This window comes from Notolepis coatsorum (assembly GCF_963971535.1).
Source record: "Notolepis coatsorum genome assembly, chromosome: 1".
Classification (NCBI taxonomy): Eukaryota; Metazoa; Chordata; class Actinopteri; order Aulopiformes; family Paralepididae; genus Notolepis; species Notolepis coatsorum.
In genome coordinates this window covers 239,088,546-239,110,728 of record NC_140165.1, presented here as the reverse complement: position 1 = coordinate 239,110,728, position 22,183 = coordinate 239,088,546, and the positions used below count along the sequence as shown (strand labels likewise).

Sequence of the window (22,183 nt, the reverse complement as noted above, 5' to 3'; positions counted from 1 at the left end):
GGGCAGATTATTCTACCCCATACAAACACTAACAGTATGCAAAGAACAGTTTTATATAGGGCTATTAGGGCATGGAATTATATTCCAAGTGACATACGTGACATAAGAGGTGTAGCAAGCTTCAAAAATAAATTTAAATCTTACATGTAGCCAATATTGACAATGCTGAGATATGCAATATGTTACCGTTGATGTACATATTTAGATATAATTTGTGTTATAGTTAGGGATGCTCGATATTGGCTTTTTTACCGATACCGATATTCCGATATTGTCCAACTCTTAATTTCCGATACCGATATCAACCGATATCAACCGATACCGATATATGCAGGGTTTCCCCGTCCAAAAAACGGAATAATTTCAGGTAACTAATAATTTCACTGGATTGTTATTGTTTTTTTTTGTTTTTAAACCGATACCGATATTTTCCGATATCACATTTTACTGCCGATATCGGCCGATAATATCGGTCGGCCGATAATATCGGACATCCCTAGTTATAGTTTGTGTGTTAATGTTGTTGTGGTTCCTCGGTTGGTACGTCTTGCTATGTTGTGTTTCCTTATTTGGTATGTCTTGCTATGTTTTAATTGTATTATGTTTTAATTGCAATGTATATGTTGTAATGTTTTAATGTTGTCTTGGACCCCAGGAAGACTAGTTGACGTCTCGGCGTCAGCTAATGGGGATCCTTTGCTAATAAACAAAACAACAACTTGAGGAAGCCAACAATAGTGACAGTGCTGTCATTCTGTTTACTCTACCAGACACTCTAAAACTAAACTAATTTGAACAGTTGAAATCAACAGTACATACAAGTGTAGTCACATAGATGTGAAGCATGAGGGAAGAGTATCTAGTCTGTGAGTGACCGTGCCAGCCAGTCAGCCACATTTTGGATCTATGAGGTGCTTTGCATCTAAATGTTAATTTTCCTGCTCTGTATATGAATATTGAGGAAACGCTGAACGAGGGCTGAACTTGGTCCAGTCAGTGATCAGATACAGTTATATAACGGTGACATCTATGACAACATCATAGATAACCTCACATAGATGTATCTGTGGTGGCCTTCCACATAACCACAAGGTTACAAGGTTAGTTAACAGGACAGGACACTGAGGTAACCTCATACACAAGGGTCATAACAGGCGTAGGGCGCCCTCTGGTGGCCTGTTATGAGACAAGGACATTAGGGTTTTATACCAGGAAAAGGGTTCCTGGGAGTTCCCACCCAAACAATTTCCTGTTTCCTGAGAACTATGGGGGTGGGGGTATTTAGAACATGAATATATTTAGAAAATACCGTCTGTGTGGTTTACTTTCGTTATGTTACTTTATGCCTATTCCCATTACAACCAGTGATGCGTTCTTCATATCAACTATGGTTGCACGCACGCTAATGACGCCACGTGCACACTCGCTCATGGGCGCGTGTGCGCGCTCCCGCGCATGCGCATAAATGTTCCCTCGCTTAAGCACAGACTAAGACGGTGCCTAATTGCCTCTACGAATGGAATGTAACACATTTCATTCACAATGTCTGTGTGAATGTATCTGAGAACGTATTTAACACACCCGACGACCGGCGCTATTGATATGCAAAGTAGGCCAGGTGGGTACTTAGCGAGTGCAGCGCATTCCTGTGTGCACGCGTGAATTCCTAATGGATGTCACTGGATGTGGATGACTGGGTGGGCTGGTGGTTAGAGAGACCAGTCACCAGAGAAATATGGATAATAAAGGGACTTAGGATTTTTTTGTATGTAATGTAATGACAATTGACCTATCTGACAAATCCAGCCCTCTTTTCTTGATCCTCCAATCACAACTGTTGCTTCCCTTTTGTCCGAGGGAAGCTACAGTTGTGATTGGAGGATCAAGAAAAGAGGGCAGGGTTTGAGATGGGTCAAGACCAGTTTATGAATACGTGTTGTGAAGTGTTGGAATCAGCAGATGAAGAGGAGCTTATTACTTTATCATGTCTATTTTATTATTTATTCCATCTTATTATTGTATTTTTGCACAATCAAGGCATGCATGGCCACCTTCATTTCACTACATGTCTGGATGTGTACGTGACAGATAAATCTCTTGAATTTTGAATCTTGAGTACATGGGTCTAAGATGCAGAAGAGACACTTCACACTTTGTAATCTATATATATATATATATATTTTTTTTTAAAGGGGGGGGATTACATCAGTAGAAGTTTAAAGGATTAACGATCAGACTAGCTGGGAGAGCGACAGCCCGACAAATCAGGTTTGGCTAAGACGGCAAGCGGCCTGTCAAACCACAGCGCTCATCAAAGCAACACTAATGATAGTGAGCAGTGGCCACTAAACCTGGTGAACAGCAATGTTGTTGAAATGGAGCCAATTATAGTGAGAATCTACATGTTGCTCCTATGACATCATAGACACTATGACCTTCTAGACACTATGACTTCATACACTATATGAACCCAGGACGCCTATCGTAAAGAGTAGGGGGTTCCCCCGACTTTCCTGGCCAAATTCCCAATCAGGTCTCTGACATCAAGGCCACCTAATCATCCCTTCCCCTAAATTGGCTGATATAAATCCCTGTCTCCTGAGCCGGTCAGCCATTGTGTAGTGTGATGTGTGCCATGTGATTTTTTTTCGTAGCCGCAATTTGCGGAGACGCTCTCTGATTGGCCACTGACGTTTCTGGTCGTGTGACATGTGCGGCCAATCGTGTGACGCCCGTTTCGTTCACCGGTTAAGCTTAGGCACTCTTTCGAAGTTGGTTAGGGTTAGAGTTTCTTAGAGCATGGCGATAGACCACCAGCCCTGATTCCAAACTCTAACCAACTTCGAAAGTCGCCTAAGCTTAACCAGTGATAAACTAGGCGTTAGGTAGTTTGCATGCTGTTCGAGGCGGAAATGGGCAAAGACACAGGCGTCACGCGATTGGGCGCACATGTCACATGACCAGAAACATCAGTGGCCAATCAGAGAGCGTCTCCGCAAACTGCGGCTACGAAAAAGAATCACGCATGTGTGCCTGGTGCCAGTGTATGGCAGCCATTGAGCCTGTGTAGCTCAAGGTTGGGTGGTACCAGTGGTGGTGAAGGAGGCAATTTCCACCCTACATTGTGGGGAGCGCTTTGAGTGTCTAGAAAAGCGCTATATAAATGTAATGAATTATTATGACCTTATAGACACTGACATTATAGATGGTCAACAAAGGAAGATACGGGAGAGTCTAAACACATTTTTTGTTGTTAATTTTTATAATGACACAATATCCGTTTGGGTAGGGAAAATCATGTTCATCCAATCGATTCCCATTGTTTGGGACGGCATGGTAATACGATAGTATGATAACCTATTAATGCATCCGTTTGGGAAATCAATATGACCAAACAGGCCTAAATCTAAGTACAGTATGGCAAACGCCGAATGAGAGTGTCTTAGCCGTGGAGGACATCCCCGTTAAGGTTCAAGATTACCAAAGACTAGCGCCTCTACTAGAACTGGCACAGAACCAACCGACTGGCTTAAGCATGTAGATCGCAGACAGTCAGTGAGCTCAGCAGACGAGACTACCAGCCTGGCTGGAGGAGGACATTGCACAGAGGCCTGCTCCCGACCTGCCTGGTACCCGCCTGGCTGGAGGAGGACATTCCACAGAGGCCTGCTCCCAACCTGCCTGGTACCGGCCTGGCTGGAGGAGGACATTCCACAGAGGCCTGCTCCCAACCTGCCTGGTACCGGCCTGGCTGGAGGAGGACATTCCACAGAGGCCTGCTCCCAACCTGCCTGGTACCGGCCTGGCTGGAGGAGGACATTCCACAGAGGCCTGCTCCCGACCCGCCTGGTACCGGCCTGGCTGGAGGAGGACATTCCACAGAGGCCTGCTCCCGACCCGCCTGGTACCGGCCTGGCTGGAGGAGGACATTCCACAGAGGCCTGCTCCCGACCCGCCTGGTACCGGCCTGGCTGGAGGAGGACATTCCACAGAGGCCTACTCCCAACCCGCCTGGTACCGGCCTGGCTGGAGGAGGACATTCCACAGAGGCCTGCTCCCGACCCGCCTGGTACCGGCCTGGCTGGAGGACATTCCACAGAGGCCTGCTCCGACCCACCTGGTACCAGCCTGGCTGGAGGACATTCCACAGAGGCCTGCTCCCGACCCGCCTGGTACCAGCCTGGCTGGAGGAGGACATTCCACAGAGGCCTGCTCCGACCCACCTGGTACCAGCCTGGCTGGAGGACATTCCACAGAGGCCTGCTCCCGACCCGCCTGGTACCAGCGCTCTTCTCGCGCCTCATGACACGGGGCAGTGAAAATTCCAAACGCTGCTCGACACATAGCAGTGAATTACTGTATGAAGACAATTACCAAATGTCCCCCCGGAGCGGTGAATCGAATGCTAGAACAGACTGCTAGCATGTAGCAGTGAATTGGAGTCATTAGCATGGTCCCGGGCCTCTTCACAGGAAGTCAAAAGGCTTCCAGCTGGTAGTCAGCCAGCCAGCAGCCAGCATGGTGCTAGGTGTGTGTGTGAGATCCTATAGAAGGTCTGTCGACACCTCAGTACTGATGGGTCAGCGATAAGCTACTGTATGGGGCCTGGGAGAAGGGATGCACCAATATACCCCTTTTTACAATGCAGATAACCAGTCAAGAGTCCTAGACTTGAGTCAATATGCTATGCTGATCTGAATGATAATAATCATAACGGATATATCCACATCCATCTGTACATACCTGCATATTAACATATCTGTAGATACCATATTATATTATGTACATATCCCTTAACTACTCTTACTAGTAGTTACACTGCTGGCCAGTATGACTTACTACCATAATGTCTTTATACCTGCATCACTGTACATAAATGGATATATAAATACTACAACTCTGTACATACATCTGATTAGCACTATACTGAGTAGTATTCATTTATATATTTTATACCCAGTTTAATCTCCTGTAAATTGTATATTACTATTGCATTGTTATATTATGTTACATTTGCACTCTGGTTGGACATTGGACTGTACTTGTGCTGTATGACAATACATTTGAATCTAATGTAATCAACTGATCTGATCCATTGCTTTTAGTATACTCAGACCATTAGGGTCACTGGACAAATATTATTTCAGATTGAACCCCTATTTCTCCGTTCAACATCATTCTACGTGCCACAAAATGCAGAGAACGTGTTATACGCTGGTAAGAAGCAGCATTCAAGCATGAAGGGCAGCGCATTACTCTGTATCAGAGCTCTTGAGTGCGACCGTACCTACAGTTGCTTTGAATGGTAAGTGGTGCATTTTATATAGCGCTTTTATCCAAAGTGCTTTACAATTTTGTTCCTCACATTTGACCCATTCACTCATACACCGACGGCGAAGGCAACCATGCAAGGCGCCAACCTGCTCATCGGGAGCAATTGGGGGTTGGTTAAGCTTGTTCATTTCTGTTTTGATTCTACATTTTACAGGTGTGCCTGAGAGTCCGTGGGAAAGCCTGTAGTGAGAGAGACTCGCGGACAGGAGGTGGAGAAGCTTCACGAGGCCAAGAGGACGTCCTAGATACGAGAAGAAGTCACACATAAAACCTTCGCCGGCTTCCCGACAACAAGCCACACTCCCATCACCCTCCGGCACATGTGTGCACTTTGAAGTGGGCGAGAAGGTGAGAAGGAAGTGTGCTCTAAAAGAAGGGATCACCTTCAAAAGAGCCACACCTAGCTACCACTGCCGGCACATGCCACCGGTCACAGCTCCCCAATAAACGCCCTTTAGAAAAGAAGGGACCATACTTAGGATGTGGGGGTGAGATAAGTGTGCCCTTGGAGGTGTGCTACCTTTCCCAGGCTTCTAGCAACTGTCACAGGCTGCATGCCTCAGCCTCAGCTACCTGTGAAGTGTGCCATTAGAAAAGGGAGAATACTTAAGATGTAAAAGGTGGTATAAGTGTGCCCTTTGAAGGACACAATTAGCATCTAGCCACCAGGAAGTGAGCAGCCCAGGGACCAAAATGAAGGGAATGTAAATCGTCTTTTCACACCAACTCTAGCACATTTAAAAAAGGAGCTGTGTGCTATAAAATGGTGCATTATAGTGCTTTGCTTTTATCCAAAGTGCGTTACAATTTTGTTCCTCACATTTGACCCATTCACTCACACACCGACGGCGGAGGCAACCATGCAAGGCGCCGCCAACCTGCTCATCGGAAGCAATTGGGGGTTAAGTGTTTGCTCAAGGACACAGACACGCGGAGGGGCAGGAATCGAAACGGGAACCTTGCCAACTACCAGATGACCGCTCTACCTCCTGAGCCACTGTCGCCCAGATATCTTTGCAGTCGTGGTGATTTTTTTTTTTTTTCATGGTTTTATCTGTCAAAGGAAGTCAAAAACAAAAGGAATTTCCTCAGAGCTTAGACTGCGTGGAGCTAGCAGGTATGAGCACAGCGAAAGCACCAACATAAGTGCCGCTGTAGCCTGGGTTTGCATGTGGCCTGAGATAATCAGCTGTCCTAAGTACACCTGTCTGGAAGGTGACTGTAGACAAAAGGTCATTATGTCCTCTCGTCTTTATGGGTTCTGTCCTCCCGTCCCCGTCTACCGTGTCTTCAGCTCCACTAAAGGCTAAAGACGTTTCAGTTGAGTCCGTCTGCCCCTCCTCTCTTCTTGGTGTTATATAACCATGACTAGCAGTGGGACGATATGAAGAACTCCCGATAACGATGATATCACTATCTGCGATAACCGCAACTTGATTATTATTATTAACTATTAATTATGTTAATAATTAACTTTAGCTTTGTTACAATCTGCAATACAAATATATATACAGTACATCATCCGTTTTATCTAATAAGATCACGTTTTCAGTCTGTTCACCTGACTCCAATCATTCTTATTGCAGTCAAATGTAATTATCAAGCAAAAGATATTTTATATATATAATTTTTTACGTGTCGCAAGAGGAAGCACGACAATATATTGAATATTTTTGTCCCACCCATAACTATGACCTGCATTGACCTCTACTCTAACCAGAGTGAAGTAAAAGAAGGCACGTGTTTGCAATATAGAAACAAACTTGTGTAAGAAAACAAAAATAGAGTTGTAGAAATCCCAGCAACACACGGGCTACGTGTATTGGAGGAAGACAAGCCCAGCTCAAATACTTTCCTCAAACTGACACAACTACATATTAGCAGCGTGTCTTGTTAATTGGGGGTTGGTTAAGCTTGTTCATTTCTGTTTTGATTCTACATTTTACAGGTGTGCCTGAGAGTCCGTGGGAAAGCCTGTAGCGAGAGAGACTCGCGGACAGGAGGTGGAGAAGCTTCACGAGGCCAAGAGGACGTCCTAGACACGAGAAGAAGTCACACATAAAACCTTCGCCGGCTTCTCGACAACAAGCCACACTCCCATCACCCTCCGGCACATGTGTGTACTTTGAAGTGGGCGAGAAGGTGAGAAGGAAGTGTGCTCTAAAAGAAGGGATCACCTTCAAAAGAGCCACACCTAGCTACCATTGCCGGCACATGCCACCGGTCACAGGTCCCCAATAAACGCCCTTTAGAAAGGAAGAGACCATACTTAGGATGTGGGGGTGAGATAAGTGTGCCCTTGGAGGTGTGCTACCTTTCCCAGGCTTCTAGCAACTGTCACAGGCTGCATGCCTCAGCTACCTGTGAAGTGTGCTATTAGAAAAGGGAGAATACTTAAGATGTAAAAGGTGGTATAAGTGTGCCCTTTGAAGGACACAATTAGCATCTAGCCACCAGGAAGTGAGCAGCCCAGGGACCAAAATGAAGAAAATGTAAATAGTCTTTTCACACCAACTCTAGCACATTTAAAAAAAGAGCCGTGTGCTACTGCAACCAGAAAGGCCAAATTGGTTCCCAAAACCTCCTGAATGTCCAACAAGCTAATGGCAACAAATACAATTCCAGTGAATAAGCAGTTGTTTACTTAGCAGCAGTATATTGTTTTTAACTGAAAGATGCTGGGAAAAGGCCCCAGAATTAGGATTTTTTTTTATTCTGGGGTCTTTGGCAGTGTTGGAATTATGTGGGGGCCAATGGGGGCTCAGCCCCCATAGATAAGAGTCTGAGCCCCCATAGTCAACAATACCTGTGGGGGTCTCTCAAAATTATTAATTTTTTTTTTTATATATATATTTTTGTATGTACGAAACTACTAGGGATGCCACGATCACGTTTTTTGCCACCGATCGTCTATGAGCTGATACCGATAGTTTTTGGTTTTATAAAAAAAAAATATATATATATATATATATATATATATATATATACTTTTTTATTATAAAATATATATATTATATAATTATAATAATAACTTTATTTATTATACTTGTAGTTGTATTATCTGCAAGACATCGCCACCACGCAACAAGTCAAAATGCTCGCTATCTCCACTGTCTGTGTGTATACTCTGCTTTGGGCAAATCACATTCAGCATAGGGCTGGGCGATATGACCAAAAACGTTATCGATAAAATTATAAAATTATTTTCATATAATTCGATATCGATAATTATCGTCGATATAATGTCTGTCAAGTTTAATTAACTTCTTATGCTGCTGCGAATGTCTCGAGTCGAGTTGATGTCGTCATCAGTCCGCGCACGTTAGCAGTTAGACGACAAGCGGAATATCTCATGACAATGTAATAAATATGACACTAAAATACTCTCTTCCGCCACAATATATTGAAACAACGTCCACTGTATACCCCACACTACTATAAACGTGGCCTCGGAATTCACGCCACACACGCCACACACACTCGGCACGTAAATATATAAAACATCGCCGTGCAAGCTAGTTATCCTAGCCAGCCTGTTGTTTCTAAGCGAATGTCTCGAGTCGAGTTGATGTCGTCATCAGTCCGCGCACGTTAGCAGTTAGCCGACAAGCGGAGTATCTCATGAGACAATGTAATAAATATGACACTAAAATACTCTCTTCCGCCACAATATATTGAAACGACGTCCACTGTATACCCCACACTACTATAAACGTGGCCTCAGAATTCACGCCACACACACTCGGCACGTAAATATATAAAACATCGCCGTGCAAGCTAGTTATCCTAGCCAGCCTGTTGTTTCTAAGCGGTGTATTCCATGACAATGTGCTAAATATGACACTAAAATACTCTCTTCCGCCACAATATATTGAAAAAACGTCCACTGTATACCCCACACTACTATAAACGTGGCCTCAGAATTCACGCCACACACATACTCGGCACGTAAATATATAAAACATCGCCGTGCAAGCTAATTAGCCTAGCAAGCCTTGTTGTTGAGTGAGTCCTACTTCTGGGTCTCCTTCCGGGTCTCCTTCGCTCTCTGCCATCTCCTTCACTGATTGGTTGTTAGTGCGTGCTCATATCCAAGCTTGGAAAATCGATATATCGAAACTTTGCGACCACGTTTCATGTTTATTTCGAGGAAATAATTTATCGCGATAGTTATCGTTATCGTTTTATCGCCCAGCCCTAATTCAGCATGCCCTCAGCAGGGTATATCTGTGTCTCTGCAGATATACCCTACTCCCTCAGCTAGCCAGGGGCTCGAATACGCATCGAATCAATGTTATAAGACATTGATACCAGGTCCTAAGGAGCTATCTGTAGCTACTGCTAGCCGGCTAGATAACGTTAAGACAACGCCTCAGTGAACTATTTAGTTTAATGGGACATTTCGTTTTGAACAGTGAGCTAACGTGAGCAGTGATGCCACAGATTACTTGTAAAAGTAATCCGATTACTGATTACTGATTACTCCTTTAAAAAGTAATCCAAGTTACTTTACTGATTACTTGATTATCAGAGTAACTTAGTTACTTTGAAAGTAACTAGGTTACGAAGTCGTCGTCGTTCCCCCAACAGTTTTTTTTAAAACGCTTTATTGAAAGTGCATAAATTGTTTTTAACTTGTTTCTCTGCACATAACGTAAATTGTTAAACTAGTGCTTCAGCTTCTGTACCATCAAGTATGGTAAAGCAACAGTCTATGATGCTCACAGCATTAGAGCAGCCAGCCAGTGGTTTTACAAAACCAGTGTATCCATTCACATCTAACAAATGCAGGCTGAACTATTCAATTATATCAACTGTAACTATTAAATTGTTTTTATAAATGTCTCTCTATAAACATACAATCAGTCTCTCTTTAACATGTAAATTAACTGTAAATCTGGCAAATAAGAGCTTTTGCTCTGCCACCATCAAATATACATTAATCAATAGGGAAAGAAACAATCTCTCTCTTTTGCTGTTTGGCTGGCCTCCGAGTCCTCCTGTACCTAGTCGAAGCGTCGTAGTGTTGTGATTCCAGATGCTTTCAATGCAATTGGATGTGCTGTTTTTAGCGGTAGACAGTATTTACGTTTAGGTCGCTTTCACATATAGTTTTGGTGGACTCGGTGCGGTTCTGGGGGTGAAGTTGAAACATCTGAACAATGTCACGCGGTCGAAAAGGGCGCTTGTCTATTGGACAGTGGAAATGTGTGTGTGGCTGCTGCGATCCCGTGTGTGCGCGCGCGCGCGTGTGTGTCTGTGTGTGTACTGCGGAGCCCTTTGATTGATTGATTGATTGAAAAGTTTATTAACAGATTGCAGAATGGGTACAGTACAGTACAGCTCAATACATACAATTGTTAAGAGGATGCAGACCTGAGAAAGACTTTCGTCTTGTTTCCATCAGGGTCCCCCATTTTCAATTCAGAATTCAGAATTCAGATCAGCGGAGCCGAGTTTTGACATGGCATTGATCCATTGTTCTATTGAAGCACATTAGGCCTAACAAAAATAATGGTTGGTTTCAGGTTGCCGACCGACCCTGCCGATTTAGGTGCGACCCAATATATTTTATGAGTTTTTAAAAAAAATTATATATTAAAAAAAAAAAAAAAAAATCAGATTTTCTTTTTTTTTTTAAGAATAAAGTTTCATAGAAATCTTAGTCAAACATTTAGTATTATGGATATTAAACATGCTGGCAGAGTACATGCATCCATGTTGTTGTGAACATTTTAATTAAATAAAGAAATTCCCTATCCATAGTCGCCGTGGGAAAGAATAAAATAAAAAAATAAAATAAAATAAATTCCCTACCTACCCATGGCCAAACTGACAACCAACCTGAAACCAACTATTATTTTTGTTAGGCCTTACCACCATCCTCTCGCTAAACAACTTGTAGACCACAGTGTTTTTATGAGTGCCCACAAGTAGCTGTTTTAATAATATAATAAGCCGCGCGCCTCGGTAATAATAATAAGCCGCGTTTTTTCTTCCTGTAAGCGTTTTGGGGTGGAATTCTCAGACGAATGCAACGGAGCCCTGCTGTCACACGATTGGCGCATATGTCACATGACGTGCTGTGAAGACCCGCCCTACTCTGCCTCTGATTCGCAGACTGTGGATGGGGAATGTGATTGGGCCAAAGCAGAGTCACTCACAGACAGAGAGTCCAGTCACGCCGCGGGCCACATTCTTGTGTAACCCTTTCACTGCCACACCACGTCACTCCCAAATAAGAAAAACAGCTCAAAAATGTATTTTTGACTGTCGAAAACTAAATAAAATACTGCATTCCGCCTGCATTATGAATTTATGATGAGATAGTAACGAAATAGTAATGCACAGCCACTTGGACAAGTAACTGCAATCAGATTACTGGCTTTTAAAGATTAACGCGTTAGATTACTATTTTCGGGGAAAAGTAATCAGATTACAATAACGCGTTATTGTATCACCCCTTTTGGGATGCGAAACGGCGCTGATTCGTTTTACCCCCCGCTGAACGGGATCAGTTGGATTAGGTGGTCTCGGAATCGGGCCGTGCGGGTGCGGGGGGCGTGACACACACAACGTCATTACTGTCATGCTTGCTTGAATTTTGGGCAGATAACACCATACAGCAACAACTGGAGAATACCCACAAAAACTATATTTATGGGCAATTTGAGAGTTCAGACCTCAACCAAAAACAAGTGGATGAAAACATGAAGCCACGTTACAAACGCACAGCACTTCCCTGGCTCGCATTAGGCCTGGCAATTTTTGTTTGCCATGCTATTTTCTATACATTAGTTTCTTGTTTGAATGCATTTATTTCTATTAGACCAGTGGTGCCCAACCAGTCGGCCGTGGTCGACCAGTAGATCAATGACATGTAATATAATTGCCACGAGCGATGGGATAATGTTAGCTGCTGGACAGGCTAAGCTAACTAGCATTAGCTGTTAGCTTAGCGTTAACCCTGCAAAACGCTCAAAAGCGGACTTTACAACAGAGTTCCATTCGTGAGAAAAGAGGCAGAACACACAGTGAATGTATCCGTTTTGTTTATTGCACGTTCTTTGCTGAAAAGAAAAGTGCTACAGGCTATACTAGACTAGGCTAAGCTAACTAGCGTTAACCGTTAGCTTAGCGTTAGCCCTGGGAAACGCTCAAAAGCGAACTCTACAACACCATCCATTCGTGATAAAATGGGGTGGGTTATATTGACAAGGCTTGACAACAGAGGTTCAAATATAACTTCATATTTATTGCTTATTTATTCATTTTATATCAGCATCCAGACTCCAGCGCCATGTTAACACTTCCTGCGTTTACATTTTCGAACGTGACATCATCGCCTACGGCAAGCGTAAACGCTCAAAAGGCAAACCGTAAACAGAACCCGGAACGAAACAAGACTGCAGTGTGTACGCAAACTAGAGGTGGGAGAGGGGGGGGGGGGGGTTCGCATCAGATCTCGGAACGGGCCAGAACGGAACGGAGTAGAAACGAATAGGGTGAGTGAGAAAGTTCCTTGAGAGAGAAGTCAGCGAGTGAGATCTCCGCTAAGAATTGGATCATGTTTTTCGATCGGTTTTCACGATCGGCGAAAATAAAGCATTATCGGAATTCACCGATCTCATATTTATACTGAATATCGGCCGATACCGATCGCTGGCCGATCGATCGGGGCATCCCTAGAAACTACGAATTAGTATAATTTATAATACCTAAATAAATTGTTAATAGATAATATTTGTCTTTTCAGTTTTTAAAATAACCGAGTAATTAATGTTGTGGAATAGGCTGCGTTTCACCTCCAAGTCGCTATGTGTCGCCCATGAGCGTGTCTAATGCTACTCCAACCCATTTGGTGAAGAAGAAGCTCTTAACGTTATGTAACGTTAAACAGTAGGCTGCCCAGTGCCCATGGTCCTCATGTCCTGCAACTGCGACTCAAGTAAAAAGTAAACAGTGCCGCCGAAAAAAAATGCTTAACCCGCCACAAGGCTGTACAAGGCTGGACAGCTTCGTCTTTATAAAAAGGCCAAAGACTAGTCAAAGACTTTGACTAATGCTGTTAGCGCAGCAGCTAGCAGCGCTACTGGTTGACAGTGCTAGTAGTGTTAGCCCTGCTCCTGTGCTGCTCAACCACCACAATGCTGGGGACCGAGTCAGTGGACCTTTTGGAAAACTAAATACAGCTGGTTATTTGCCAAGGAGGTAAATGGAGGTAAATGATGCTGTTAAGTGCCATACAACTATTTATTTTCCATTCGATTTTTGTGTTAGTTTTTTATTTATAATATAAACAAATAAATGTTCATTCAAGTTCATAAATTTGGGGCAGCTAAGTGGCACAGTGGGCAAGGCGCTCGCCACTAACGCAGGAGATGCTGGGCTCTAACACAATTGGCAGTGTTAGGGGTGGGAAAGCCGGTGGGTGGGGATTGGACGTTGTGGACAGCGACTCCTACAGGTCGGTTGGTGCGCCTGTACAGCAGAATCAGGAAGTATCGGGGGCAGCGTGAGCCTCCCACGCGTTACTCCTCGCCACTGAGAGATTGCACTGTTCAGGTGAAAACATGCGACAGCTGCCTCCTCGTGTACCGGAGGGGACACGTGATGCAAGGCTTCGTCCACATTGCAGCCGACCAGTGGGAGGCATAGTCTAGCAACGTTCGAGATAGGGGAGGGGAGAATTAAAGGGAGAATTGGCGAGGCGAAATTGGGGATGGGAGAATTTTTTTTTTAAATATGGAGAAAAAGTGGATACAAAAATTAAAAGTTCATAAATTTAGTCTCATTTTTCAAATTAAATTGTTGTATTATTTGATCAGATGCTAAATGCAAATAAGTACATATGGCATTATATATCAGAGGTGAGTAATAAAATTAACAAATATTGATGGTTAACACTATCAGTGCCGACCTTGTTTACCTTTTTACCCCGTTGAATGCCATCATCCACTTCAATGTTAGCGTTAAAAACGCCTAATCTATGTTTTAAATTATGGCTATGTGTCTAATCTGCCCGTCGCTTATCAATGACTTGTTTGCAGTCAACATTGTCGAAACGAATTTTTTTTTTTTTTTTTTTTTTTTTTTTTTTTAAATCGGTTAATATCCTTTTTATAGCATTTCGAAAAGCTATCGTTCTCGAAAATTTTCGGAAAATTGAAAGATTCCGTCATAAACAGCATTTATTGGAATATTCTCGAATACACTAGACACGTTGTCATTTGTCTGCCTATTTATGAATCGTTTTCAAATAAACGCTAGATTATCGATAGTATATGTGTACTTATGCACGCTATAGAGGCGAGCTGAAAAATCTATTCTCTCGTTTTCCTCAAGATCACGCACACACATATATATAGGGACACGCTGTTATCTCAGTGAATACAGCTCCGATTACCCCAAGACTGGTAACATAGACTCCTTACCTTAGATCAGATGTTCTCCAAAAAGATTATTCCAATTCCTGATCACCATTCCAAATATCGATCGTGTTTATTGATTGATTATTGGCTGCTGTAAATATATATTCCAGGCTGCTTTCCGTCTCACGATCAGATCCCTCATCATCAGATTCATCACCAGCACAATGGAGCCAGTTGGCTCCACCTCTACAGATCCCACAGGGATCTCCCAGTCTAATGGACTGACCTGCAGTTAGGGCTGGGCGATATATCGAGTATACTCGATGTATCGCGGCTTGTTCTACATGAGATGTAGTATATTATTATATCGTGAACATCGAGTATATGTTGTCACGTCGCGGCTGAGATCAGACTTTAGCGCAGAGCTGTCCTCTCATTTCATTATAGACACATGACCAGCACGGACCTTAAATTACATGCAATTGTAATTTCATTAGACAGACCAGCGCGGACCTTCAATGACATTTAATTTAATTGACGCAAGCATTGGGCTAACGTTAGCTGCTAACCAAGTTATCCCATGACTAGGCTAAGCTAACTAGCTAGCGTTAGCTGCTATCCCTGGAAAACGCTCAAAGCGGACTCCACAACACTAGTTTCATTCATGAGGAAAGGGGGTGGGTTATATTGACAACGCTTGACAACAGAGGTTTAAACATAACTTCATATTTATTGGTTATTCGTTTCCTTATATTAGCATCCAGTTTCCATCTCAGTGTCTTAAACTCTTCCTGTTTACATTAGAGTGTGACGTCATCGCCTACGGCAGCTTAGACGCTCAAAACGCAAACCTAAAACAAAACCCGAGGGGGGGGGGGGGCGCTCTCTCGCGTTCTCGCCCTCTCTCTCTCCCTCTCGCTCTACATTCAATGATTTAATGTAGCCAAACGTTACAGTATAAATACTAACTGGATAGTTGATATAAACATTTAATTTCATTATCTGAAATATTCTAAATAAGTCTACTATAAGCCATTATCCCTATCCCAAATGGGGGACCCTGATGTAAACTAGACAAACATCTTTCTCTGGTCTGCATCCCCTTAACAATTGTGTGTATTGAGCCGTACTGTATTGTACCCATTCTGCAATCTGTTAAATAAAGTTCTCATTCATTCATTCCCTTTGTGTGCGATTATTATTTTATCACAGTAGTGTGTATATACATATATGTGTGTGCGTGTGTTTGGCTAAAGTGGATAGAAAACACAGTACTGTGCAAAAGTCTTAGGCACCCAATAGTTTTTATATAAACCATTTTTTTAAAGCATCTTCATGGTTTAATAATGCAAACATATGTTGCAGGGACTTATTATAATCATCATATTGGCGTGACTGTATGCAGCAAAGGGTTAAATCAAGCATTTTTAAGTGCTTTAGAAGAAATGTCAAAATATCGTGATATATATCGTGTATCGTGATATGGCCAAAAAATATCGCGATATCATTTAGAGGCCATATCGCCCAGCCCTACCTGCAGTTATACAGGGATAGACGATAGGGGTGCTTTTTCCCCATCTGAGCTCCTGGAGGGGCTGCTGTACCAACGGGAGACTCGTTGATGAAATATGAATTCAGATCGCTAATAAAAAAATAAAACGTCAAATCGCGTCGTCGGCACTCACCGGGGGGCATGAAATTACGAGATATGTCGTCGCTGGCATCCAAAGTGTTAAGAATGAGACTGAATAATGACATCACACAATAGTCTAATGATTAGACTGTTGTGTGATGTGATTGAAAACTAACATATTGCAGAATGGGCACAATACAGTACGGCTCAATACACACAATTGTTAAGGGGATGCAGACCAGAGAAAGACTTTAGTCTTGTTTACATCAGGGTCCCCGATTTTCAATTCATAATGACATACACAACATACAGATATATATCACGACATTAATGACACAGATATACAGTACTGTTATGTTTGCGACATACAATATATACAAATATACAGTACTGTAAAACAGAGATCCTAAGAGAAAATATATATATACGAGGGGGAGGAAACTGTACATTAGGAGGGGGTGGGAGGGGGGGTTTGGACATTTACAGGGGCCAGTTTAATTAGTATTAGACTCTAATACTAATGAGATATTCCTCTAAATATGACTTCGAAAACAGCCATAATGTCAGAAAAAAGAAAGAGTAAAAAAAAAATGTCAGGGGGCCCCCATAGCTCTCAGGTGAAACTCGAACCCTGGTCTTTGGTTGGCACAAGCTAAATAAAAGGAAAGGCCTATCCTCACTCGGTGGTTCATGAGAAGTAGTCCACCACAATAGACTAGCCTGCCACAATATTAGATGAGCCCTCCACAATATTAGATAAGCCCACCGCAAATAAATACTACAAATTAAAAGGGGGGGGGGGGGGGGGGGGGAAATCACATTAAAAGTGTGTTTTACTGCGCAATGTTCACACACTTCTTTGGCTAAGCAAATCCCGAGCCCAGCCTGGACTGCCACCACCACCACAAATAACCAAAGAACATCCGAGAAGCAATGAGACATTCTGAGGCCAGGTCTGCATTTCAATGATAATAATATGCACATATCTCCAAATAAACAAATCAGAAACAGATCAGAAATGCATAGCGAGGTCATCCTCACATCTAGTTTTTAGAATATTCTTTGAAGAACCTCTGAGAAGACGCCATGCTCTTCCTTCCCAGGTTTACAGCTAGAGTTCCTGTCAAACGCCATATAACAGATTCCCGAGAAGTCTGGCCTCTTTGAAGTTACGGGTACCAACGTCTAAGGCGTCTCACGTGGTGGTTGGTTGGGGGGGGGGGGGGGGGGGGGGGGGTATACCCTTTGAAGTGAGCCACGTTTCCTAGATTTACACCTCCACCACTGGCACTGCCTGAGAAGTGTGCCCTCTGAAGGACATAACCATACTGGCTGTTCAAGGTGAGAAGAGTGTGCCATTTGAAGCAAGAACAAAGCTCCCTACTGCAATGCGAGATAAGTGTGCTACCTTTCCAATACTTACACCTAGGACAAGTGGTTTTGAGAAGTGTGCCCTTTGAAGTACGCTACTGTTCCCATACTTACACCTTGGACGAAATAGTTTTGAGAAGTGTGCCACTTGAAGGAACCGACTAGGATATGACGTAGAGAAGTTTGCTCTTTAGAAGTGCCCTACCTTTCCCATACTTACACCTCTCAGAACTAGCAGGGGCCACGTGTCGCAGGTATCTGAGAAGTGTGCCCTCGAAACATAGTACTACTAATAGAATACAATAAAATGGACGACATGTGAGGTGGGAAGGTTGCCATGGTTTCCAGACACATGTCCCACACAGCTGTCAAGGATGCCCTTGCAAGCCTACGGGAGGAACGTGCCTTACAAAATAAATACAAAAATATATATATATATAAAATAATGAAAATAAAAAAAAAAAAAAAAAATGTAAACCCTCCACCTTCCCAAGCCCGACACATTCTACCAACTTGTGGCTCAAGTGTGTCTACCGTTTGACAAAAGCTCCACGCAACAGCGCTTTGCAAACAGCTTACATGCATTTGTTCAGCTTTGGGTGCAAGATCTTCATCTGAGCATGGCGTTCTGTTGTATAAATGTACCGTTTCTAGTTAGTCACACCACTTCACACAACCATTCCCTTAAAACACACACACTGACTGGCCATACACTTTTTATAATCATTACCATAAACACACACACTGACGCACACACACACTATTTGTACGCTTTTTCACTAGGAGTCTTTGTGAGTCATTAAATGTGTGCAGGCTCACACCTAGAGAAACGGTGTGTGTGTGTGCCTGCGTGTGCGTACAGACAACATACACATGTATAGATACCTTGTTTCCTTCTTCATCCACTGAATTGCTACCTGTAAAGAAAAGACAAAAATGATTCCCAATGAGAAACAAATATCTGTGCCATTTGGTTTTTAAATAACAAGCTCAAACCCTTACCAGTCATCTCACTGGGGGAGTCATGAGCCTGTACTTAACATAGACCTTTTCAATAATACCCATGTCTTCAGATATTTCAAATGGCATTTCAGCTTCTTCAAATCCCGGTGTATTTACATACCTTGTGTGAACAGACCACGTACATTTGGCGAATAAATGTGATTTAAAGTGTGATTTCCAGCATACAGCGAAAAGCGACAGGAGAGGTGGCGAGAGAGAGGGGGCGATGAAACGCTCAAACTCACCATGTTGCCTTATCCACCGTGACATTAGACTGATGCCAACAACAACCGAATGAATAATTCCCAAAACAGAACGATCGAGAACTCGGTTTCCCAAAGATAATTCCACGTGGCAGTAAGACGAGTAGACCCATATTCCAAATGATCCAATCAGGCAATGAGTATTATCCAATCAGGCAATTCTGATGTATGTATGTGATCAGGGCAATACCCCCCCCACACACACATACTAAGAAAGCAGCAAAACAGGACATACGATTTTCCAGGTGGTGTGTCAGCTAATCCTTAAAATCATAACCCTGGCTATTCCAAATCCCTCCGTCCTCTGTGCTTCAGCCTCTCTGTCAGTCCTTAGCTTTTGTCTCCCATTCAGCATAGAAAAAAACACCATCCGTGAGTGGATGTAGTCAACTCCACCAGCCGACTCAGAGAAGCTTAAAGCGAACACTGTATGGAAGTTGAATCTGGAGGCATGTGACCAGAACAGAAAAAGAAAATTATTTGAGAGAGAAAGGTGGGGAATCAGAAAATATCCAATAGAGAAGAAAGTATGCGATTGTTGTGTTAATAAATATATAATAATATATATATATATTATTTTATTAAAAAACAAAAATAAATTACATTTAAATTTAAATAAAAACTCCCTCCTTGATTTAAGAATCCAGCAGATGTCTGGTGGAAGAAAATGACAAGTTCTCCACAAAGCAAGTCCTTCATCAGTCCTGGTCAGGATGGGTCTGGCTGTAGCCCCTGACAAGTCAAAGAGTTGGTGGACTGATTACTGCTGCTGCTGAAAGCTACCAGCTGGTCTGAGTCGCTGAATTGTTTTGTCCTGACTGACTGGTTGTCACTTTCAGCCACTCTTGACAGTCGCCTGAATCCCCCGCTACAAACTGGGTCTGGAAGCTGCTCTAACTCCCCTCCCCCAGCGTTGTTTCCGTTTGTCTGTTTTGTATTGAAAAAAAGAAAAGAAAATTACGGAATTGTAAAAAAAAAAAAAAAATGGGAACATTTCAAAGTGACTTTCTTGCAAACTGCTTTCCTAAGAGACAGCTGCTCTGACTACCTACTAGCGATGGGTACTGAAAGCCAGTGTTAAAACAGGCCCAGGGGCGAAATGATTCAAGAACATATTTAGGCTACATAAACATTATTTTGCACCTTTTCTGCATCAACTATGTTTCTAAATTTGAAATAGTAGATGCAGACTATGCTTGTTGCCATAAGTGCGATGATGAGTATTTTAGATGTAAAAGGCGGAACCACAAGCAATCTTTGAAAACATCTAGCGAAGGTTTATCACACACAGGTGGAGAAATCGTCCGACGGACAAGCCTGTAGTTTAATCTCTCAGCCTCAGGTATGATATGTATGTAAAGTAACCATTAGCCAGCTGATTGTTTAGCTTTAAATATGAGCGTATTCATAAATGCGATCTGAAATTGTCAGAGCATCATCCGTCGTTGAGTTCCGGTTTCAGAGCTCTGGACACTCACTCAGTCCGGCTACCCAAAGATGTTCATTTATATACAGTAGTATGCATGAGAAAATAAAGCAATGTTAATTCTGCTCCTAATTTGTTTTGTTTCTCTTTAAAAAAAACTGTACAAACCTAAAAGTACCATTAAAGAACCAGATGGAAAAACGATATCGGTAACAGCTGGTACTGTTAACAGGCCAGATCGCTCTTGTTCTCATCACACCCTATTTTGGTGCGATCGCGCTCGGATTCGACCTCGAATGGCTAGTGTGAAAGCCCCCTTAATCTCCTTGACTGGTGGTAAGGAATGCCAGGGCTGAACATTAGCATAACACTGTCCTGCTCTCAGATGTCTTTCCACCGCCGTGATTTGGGTTCTCATCAGGCATGCTCCACACTCAATTAATTTAATTTGCAAAATAGAAGATTGATTGAAAAAACTATTTAAATGTGCATCTCCATCCAATAATGCTGATTACAACAAAAAGCCCGGTCACAACAGAAAAATACATCCACCAACTTCCAAGCCTTTTTGCTCAGAGAAGGAGCTACATCCTTTCATATTTCTCTTTCTTTGAGAAGTGCATTTTGTGACAGAAATATCAGATATATGTACGACTAAAGAGTACAGAGCAGGGAGTGAGAGGAGAAAAAGACAGAAATAAGACCACAATCAATTTAAGGGACAGAGAAATGGAACAAGAGGACGTTGGCAGAGAAAGAGTAATACAATGTAAACATCCTATAGCTGCCTAATGAGCCATTATCAGACAAGCACAGAGCCTGAACTACCAACAGAAGCGCATGGTAGGTCTTATCATTCTCAATGAAATGGAAGAGAAGTTGATAACAGCCATTCGAAGTGTCCTCGTGCTCTACAACTTGTCAAGGTTAAGGTGGTATTATTTTATTAAACAAGTGTTAAATAGCTCTACATTCCAACAGCCATCACCAATAGAGTGTCTGGTCAGTAACATGGGTCCCCCAGTCCCTCCGCTCTGCAGTGAACAGAAAATACATTTCCTACTTTATCCAATCAGGAGAAATAACCCTAGATATAATATATATTTTTTCTTACTTTTTTTAAACTTTTTTCAAGAAATCTTGCCAAGGCAAATTTGCATACTGCAATGGTAGATTGTTTCAAGGACACATTTGCTTAAAACGAGTTTTTATTTCTTATTTTTGCAGTGTGGAGTTCTCTCTCCTGATTGGATGAAGTGGGAACGTGATACCAGGAAATGTATTTAGTTGTTTACTGCAGAGCGGAGGGACTGGGAGACCCATGTTACTGACGGCTGTCTGAGTGTAGAGCTATTATTTTAACCCATAGACCACTTATTTTAACAAACAACAGAGAAAGAAACTTCCTTTGGTCAAAAAGCTGTACCACCACGAGGCCACTAGGAAGACACACAAGCCTCTCACTCCGCCCACAAAACATAGGCTGAGAGTGGAAAGACCTGTTGACCAAGTCCTTCAAGTACCTTTCACATTTGAACGGATACCGGTACCCAACGGTACCTTTTTTCGGTACTTTAGTCTCTAAAAATTGTATCTACCTACCTCAGTTGTAAAAAAAAAAAAATCCAAACTTAATATTTAATAAATAAAGTATTATTATTACTTTATTATTATTTACATCTTACTGATGTAAAGCACTTTGAACTGCAATCCCCTGTATGAAAGGTGCTATACAAATAGTTATTTATTTAGAACATTATATATATATATATACACACAGTCG

General features: G+C 42.6%; 1 protein-coding gene across 1 annotated transcript in view; it reads right to left on the bottom strand.

The window, feature by feature from the left end:
• timm50 (translocase of inner mitochondrial membrane 50 homolog) overlaps positions 1–22,183 on the bottom strand; it is a gene marked incomplete at its 5' end in the record, with an annotated part of 85,938 nt that overhangs the window by 59,055 nt on the left and 4,700 nt on the right. Inside the window, one exon of the mRNA XM_084320486.1 lies at positions 18,595–18,626. Coding sequence (XP_084176612.1) covers positions 18,595–18,626 — 32 coding nt within the window. The remainder of the gene's footprint in view (positions 1–18,594; positions 18,627–22,183) is intronic.